The following is a 7,419-nucleotide window of genomic DNA, read 5'->3' on the forward strand; positions in this document are numbered from 1 at the left end:
TGTGAGAAGAAATTTTGCAGGCTTTGGCTTTTAAATTTACCTCTCTTTCCAATTACATATATAGCCTTTCCTTTACTTAACTAATTGATCATATTCAAAATGTTTTTTTTTAATCTGTGAATTTATTCAGCAATTGGAGAAAAGGGTTATATACTGTAATGGTGAACAACTAAGATAGCTAGCTAAAAATTGCTTCCTGAACCATCATCCCACCTTAGAAATGAGTCAAACCAATTGGCTATTCTGGAAACCTACTATTCCTTTAAGTTAAAAAATCAAAGATGCTTCTTAAACGTTCTAGTGGTCGGTAATGGACTGTAGTGAGAACATAATACCATTCAGAGCACTTTGAATCCAGCACATTTTGTTGAATATGGATGTAGAAAAAGCAGTCTTATCCCAGTTTTGCTCAAGAAAGCTCGCATGCTAAGGAAAAGTGATACTTGATCGAGGTTGGCTCCTTAATATTTTGTAGTTCCTAGATGGTATTTATGCAGTTGATCGATATCCATGAAGGAGCAGCTCATCCTCGCTTGACATTTCTTATAAGTACATTATAGTATTTTGAAACTCATGTATTCTTTGTTTTCATTAATGAAGCGCACTTTGATTTAAAAAAAAAATGTTGCCCAAAAGTTGGGATGGTTTTATGATTTTCATGACGATGAGCACGATTACCTTATGGCACAAAAGCAGCATAACATCATTAACATGCAAACTTTGTCTCACTCGAGTGAATCTCTAATTTTATTACCTGTCGACAGTCGACTACAACTTCTGCATGTGTAAGGAAAAAGCAATGACTGTCTAATCTTATTCTCCACAATTATCAAACAAAAAGTCCAACATAACCTAGTCAGGTTATCGCAATACTGACGTGAATGTGATCTTGGCATGGAGATATATATACGAAACACAGATCTGAGTAGGAATCGTAGAGTATTCAAGATAAGCTTGGCTGGAAATCCAAACTTTCCACATTACATACTGGTTTCTTTCGGCTTTACATATAAGCATCGGAGGAATGAAGTGGAAAGTTAAGCACAGCCAGTAATATTATTAGGGTTTGTTAAACTTGATAAGAAAATAGACTACTGGGGCAATTCGGGGAATGTGGCAGAATAGAAGTGGCAAATAGGTTGCGTGGCTGTGGTCTGGAACCCTGGATTCTTCTTTTGGCATGCCTACGCTAAGCTTTTCTGTGGAGGTATAATTTTTATTTTACTTCTCAATTCTTCAGACGCTAGCAAGGCTGGGGAATCAGGATGATGTAAAATCTGGATGCTCGATCTTAAAAGACACGCAGTTGATCAGTTGGTTATTAATATCTTAGAATTCTAATTCTAATAAATAATCAGATCGAGAAATTGAAGTCAAAGGAATTGACTGGTACAAATTTGCTAGTGACACATTTTCCATGAAACCGATCGAAAGGTGGAATATTTTGAGAATCATGGTCCAAAAACTTGATAGACTTCAAAAGTTCTGGATCTTATGCATGCATTATATGTTAGGACAATTGAAAATTTGAAATAGAATCAAAGTATCAAAGTAAAGGCCGGGTCGGCTATATATGCTGCTTTAACAAATACTACTCAGGTCACAAACATTTTACATTTGACCCTTAAATTACCAAATTCATAACAAAGCATTATTTCCAATTTGTACGTATATGGTTTCATGATTCAGTTTAGTACCATCTTTTGGCAACGTAAATAATTTTAAGCCACATCTTGGATCATCCAAACATGAATGCTATTGATGCATGCTTGTAAAGAGTACTGCTTATCCAAATAATTATACTGTACATGTGGTTAGGCACTAATTAAGCAGCTTTGGAGAAAAGGGTAAAGAAGGATTAATAAGATAATCCTCATCTTATGATGAAGAAGGATGATGAAGGGCGATAAGGTATCCTTCTTTTCTCACATCTGTGGCCAAAAGCCCAAAAGAATACGTTGGGTAAATAGAGATCCGTAGGGAATGAATCTGATTCTCATACATATACATTGCTTTAATTTTTTTGTAATGTCCAGAACTGAATTTGTGATTCGGCACTGATTCCTTTCTCTAGCCTAAAACAAAAAGGGGCCATTGATCTTAATTAAACATATATATTGTATACTAATTACATTCATATAAATTAAGAAACAAACGGAATTGAACTTGCAGAGACAAATGCCATAGGCATTGACCAAAAAAGAAAAAGAAAAGACAAATGCCCTAGGTATCCGTATATATGCGAACCTGAAATGGAAGGCTGGCGAGTAAGGCTTTCGGGACCTCATTTTAAGCTTGGAACTTGCAGAGCACCAACAACAATATAGTAATAAATAAATATTTAAGTTTTTTTTAGTCAAGATAAATAAATATCAAGTTTGAAATAACATATCGGGGTAGACAAACCGAAGATAGGAGGAGAATTGTTTCCGACCTACTGTAGTGAGTTCGAGCTCCGTAGAAGCCGGATCTAGGGTTTTAGGGAAAAAAATTACGTCTCCATCCGACGGTGTGTCTTTTGACGTTGATGTTGGACGAGAGTTTATGGCGGGTCAACAGGGGGCCTAGCAAAACAGATGGCTAGTGGGGATTGAGAGAAGGGTGGTAGGTCTTTTGCGTTCAATGTGGTGCTCTTTTTCTGGTTTGGTAGTGGTCGGTTCCGACGACGATTTCATAGCATCTCTCTAAGTCGCTGGTCGGATTGAGTTTGTGGGTGGAGCTAGTATCAGCATGGTGGTCTGAGATAGGGAGACGAAGGTGGCGACGACTGGCGTGGTTCGTTTTGCGAATTTGAGTCGGATCTTGGCTCCTTGGTTCTAGGTTGTTTTTTTGATGGGTGGTGAGCTGCACCCACACCACCATCACGAGCAGAGGTTTATGGCGGCGACCGGCGTCAGCAACGGGGGCTGTATTTTAGGAAAAAGATGGCGGCCTATCGATTGCAGTCATGGTCGGCTGGTCTCCTTAAGATCCATTGAGGTGGACCTGGGCTCAATGGGTCTGGGATGGGTCAACCGTAGGGTGGGCTTGGGTTGTTTGACCCAAGTCTGATTTCTATTTTTTAGGTGGTTGTTTCATCTCTCCTCTTTGAGCGAGGGTTTTGGTTGTTGGTAGGTAGGGTTTGGTCGAGTCGTTGAGTTCACATGTTTATAGTGTAAGTCATGTCCAGAGATTATTTAAAAGTCGGTTCTTTCTGAGTGTCAATATAATGGGGAGGTTGTCTCTGCAAATATGCCGGAGGTTTTGGTATGTGATGCTATTAGAGTGGTTCTTTTCTTGAGATTAACGGGGAATAGGTCATCGACTACTTCTGTAATCAGTTTTTGATTAGTTCAGAATTGGGCCTCTTTGGCTTATGTCTATTACTTCTTGCGATAATCCTACTCATCGTTTATTGCAAGTTCTCCTGGTTTTTCCCATGCCACTCATTTCTACGGTAGAATAAAATTGTTTGAGAAACTTTCCCTCACCTTCCCCTTTTCCCATGGGCTTTCTCCATTTCCTCATCCCTTACTTCTAAGAAGATTCCTCTAAAATTCGAATAGATCTATGATCACGATACAACCAATCGGTTATAGTTTGAAGTTTTCAAAAACTATCGGTAAAAATAAGCAAAAAATTAATTGAAATGGATTTTGACACACCTATTAACTTTCACGACATTCAGAGTAAATGTTTGCTAAATTTATAGTAAATCACTGACTAATTTTACATGGAAATGCAATGTCCCTGAAAAGTAAATACCATCAGACCAATTGGCAATTCAATTAACATTGCAAAATTGTAATATCCCGTAAATTTATAATTATTTTCTAATTATTATTCGGAGATATTTAAATTGGTGGTGATTCGATTATATAGTACGAGGGAGAAAAATGAAGTGTTCGAGCTATTTATACTCAGAAACGTTACCGTGAGGGGTGAAGAGTTGACTTTTTATCCATTAGGAATCTCATAAAACTTCAATCATGAAAGTCGTATAGTTCGTCAATACAGTTTCGTAGACGTGCGACATGCTTTAATCAGATGTCGTATGTGAAAGTTGTTAGCAACAGAAGTTTGGTTTCCGATTTTGGAAAAAGTACAAAAGGAAAGAGAGGAGATCAAAAATCAGAAAATCAGTTTTTCCCAAAAATCAGCTCGGTTACTGTTCACTAAGCTCAGGTACTGTTCACGAGATTTTTCCCTCTTTGTTGCCGAATCTTTCTCCGGCCATATCTCTGTTGTCCGGTGACGGAATTGAGTAAGATCGGTAGCGTTGGAACCGTCTCTTCGTCCCTTACCGATCTGAGTTAGTGTTTGGGGGAGATTTGAGATGTTTGAAGCCCAGAAATGAAGAAACTATACGGCTGTTCCGTTTGAAGAAGTGAGGAGAACTCCCTCCTCCGGCAACCAATCAAGGTGATTCTTCTTGTGTTTTGAAGCTTGTAAGATGTATATCAACCATCTAAAACAATTTTTATCTATTTCAAAACACACAAGGAGAATCAACGATATCTTTTTCTAGGGTCTGTGAATAGTGCCGATTTTATGTTCTTCGTCGATTGGACTGTTTAGGCTTCGATTTAGACTTTAGTATCAACTAGAAAGTTGTTGGAAATGTTGTTTACATTATGCTGGTAAATTTTGGTGGTCACCGGAATGGTGGCAGCGCATGAACAGTTGTGTGTGAACAATGATTTGTGAACAATGTTTCATGAACAGTGTTTTGTTTACAATGTTCAACTGTACTGAATCGTCACCTGAGATTTTACGTCGTTTTCTAAGCACTTTATCATGCTATTAGGTGACCGACGAAACGAGTGAGAGAATCGCTCTCGGTGTTGTGGAAGTTGCATGCAGGAAATAAGGTGAGTAAACCTCACAACGATCATCATGATCGAAGTAGTGTTATAATTATTGAATTTAGTTTGAGTTGTTAACATAGTCATTGCATCACTAGCTTATAAAAATTGTTCAAAAAAATATGTTTTGGTTTAAATTATGTGAACTTGATCATCTACGGTTTATGGATAAGTGAAACGCTATTTTAATATATAATTTTTAAAAGTTTTAGTGATTATGGACTATGGTGAATGTGAGTAAATCTCAATATGACAAGTTTACCCTTGACGGTGACTTATATGTTTAAATTATTAAAAAGATTCAATTGTGACATTTATATCTCTCGATTTCTCTCCTCCTCAATTCGCCTCAAGAATCCCAATCTCTCAATCTCTCACCTCTACTGCCTCGTCAGCCGAGACGGTCCTCAACCGCCTCCACAAAAATGGCGGCAAAATTGAGAATACCCTAAACTCAATGAGGCTCAATTTGGACTCCAAACGTGTAAGTTAGGTGTTGGAGAGGAGATATCTCATATTTAAGAAGTAACAAATAAAATAGAGATTATAAGTGGGTGGTTAATAATCAATTGTACCGAGACATTTTGTGATTAAAACCCAACACCTGTGAGGTGGCTAAGTTGAGACAATATCGGTACAGTTGGTTCATGTGCCACGTTTATCGCTGTTTAACATGGTATCAGAGCGGGTCCCTCTACAGTTGCGCCTCCAATCTGTCGTGGGCTCGAGTTGGGTGTCACTTTGTCATGGCCCATGATGGGTGCCATTATCATGTCATCGGAGGGTTTTCCGATTGGATGATCACCAAGTGTCGTTGGTTACTGGACCTTGGTTTATTTCGTCCCAGTGTGTGAGATGTTAATCTGTCACGTGCAGACCTAAAAATTAGATTGCATGTGTGTGAGTGTGTTGGAGAGGAGATATTCCACATCTAAGAAGTGACAAATAAAATAGAGATTATAAGTGGGTGGATAATAACCAATTGTACCGAGGCCTTTTGTGATTAAAACCCAACACCTGTGAGATGACTAAGTTGGGCCAATATCGGTACAGTTGGTCCATGAACCACGCTTGTCGCTGTGTAACATCAGGTTCTTCATAGATGTTATTCCACCCAATCTCAATTGGGTCTTAGATTTTTCATATAGGCATAGCTACTTTATGTTTAGTAAAGTTTGTGGCTTGTTTAGGATTAGGGAAAACCCAAGTTTGATTTTTGATGTTTTGGAGGCTTATAGTGCTGAAGGTTACTATGTTAGTGTTAAGATGTTTAAGGTTTTGATTAATATGTGTAAGGAAGCTAAGCTTGCTGATGAGGCTTTGAGGGTTCTGCTCGAGTTCAGGTTGCGAGGGGATAATGTGGTGATAATGTTGTTATAACGCTGTTTTGTGAGAAGGGTGATTTGGATATGGGTGAGAGTTTGGTGAGGGAGATGAGAGCGGTTGAGCTTTGTCCGGATGTGATCACATATATGGTGATGATTAAAGGGTTTTGTAATGCAGGTCGGTTGGCTGATGCGTACAGGTTGTTTAAGTTAATGAAGGAAGATGGCTGTTTGCTTAATGTTGTGGTGTACTCTGTGCTTCTGGATGGATTCTGTAAGTCTGGGGATATGGAGAGAGCCTTATTGTTGTTGGAGGAGATGGAGAATGAAGGTGGGGATTGTAGTCCTAATGTAGTCGCATATACGACTGTGATTCAATATCTATGTGCCAAGGGTCTGTCGGTGGAGGCATTGCATGTTTTGGACCGGATGGACGCTCGTGGCTGGTTACCAACTCGTGTCACGGTTAGTACTTTAATCACGGGTTTTGTTAAGGAGGATCAAGTTGAGCAGGCTTATAAGTTGGCTGATAGAGTTTTAGAAAGTGGAAGTGTCAATAAAACTGATTGTTATAGTACTTTTGTCGTGTCTTTGGAAAGATTTGGAAAACCTGAGGAGGCAGAGAAAGTCCTTAGGACAATGCTTGAGGTTGGGATTAAACCGAACAGTGTGGTGTGTACCATTATGTTAAATAAGCGTAGTTTGGAGGGACGTATGCTGGATGCATAGTGCTTGTTTGATGAACTTGAGAAGATGAAATGCTTATCTTCTATTGACACCAATACATATTATATTATTTTAATGGGGCTCTGTAAGCAATATCACTTGATGGAGGCTGCGAAGCTTGCTAGGGTAATGCTCAGTAAAGGAATTAAACTAAAAGCTCCATATGCTGATACTATAGCTGAGGTTTTGAGTTAGTTAAACAGTTGATAAGAAATTAGAGGTGGCATTAAAGAAAATTTAGTGTTCATCTGTCTCTTTGGCTCTTGTTTGTTAACAATATGAAATCATGTCTGTTGACCTGGGTTTTTCAGCTCAAGGAGAATACAATGCTTGAGTTGAGTTGGTAGTATTCACAACAGATAGAGTACTTGTTCCATTCTGGCATACAAATTAACTGTGGAAGTGGAAGTAAATAAAGGTACATCCTCATAAACGATGTGTTCATCTGAATTTTTGCTATCCTAACTTTTCATCTATTACCTGCTAGCTATTTTAATGGCATAATGAATACTGCTCATAAGTTG

General features: G+C 38.5%; 1 protein-coding gene across 1 annotated transcript; it reads left to right on the forward strand.

The window, feature by feature from the left end:
- Window positions 1-5,093: 5,093 nt before the first annotated feature.
- Window positions 5,094-7,090, forward strand: LOC126795491 (pentatricopeptide repeat-containing protein At5g47360). Its single transcript, XM_050522322.1, is given in 5 exon segments — window positions 5,094-5,221; window positions 5,223-5,337; window positions 5,936-5,985; window positions 5,987-6,207; window positions 6,210-7,090. Coding segments are annotated over 5 exon segments (1,395 nt in total).
- The last annotated feature ends 329 nt before the right edge of the window (window positions 7,091-7,419 follow it).

Source organism: Argentina anserina, chromosome 5 (genome assembly GCF_933775445.1).
Source record: "Argentina anserina chromosome 5, drPotAnse1.1, whole genome shotgun sequence".
Classification (NCBI taxonomy): Eukaryota; Viridiplantae; Streptophyta; class Magnoliopsida; order Rosales; family Rosaceae; genus Argentina; species Argentina anserina.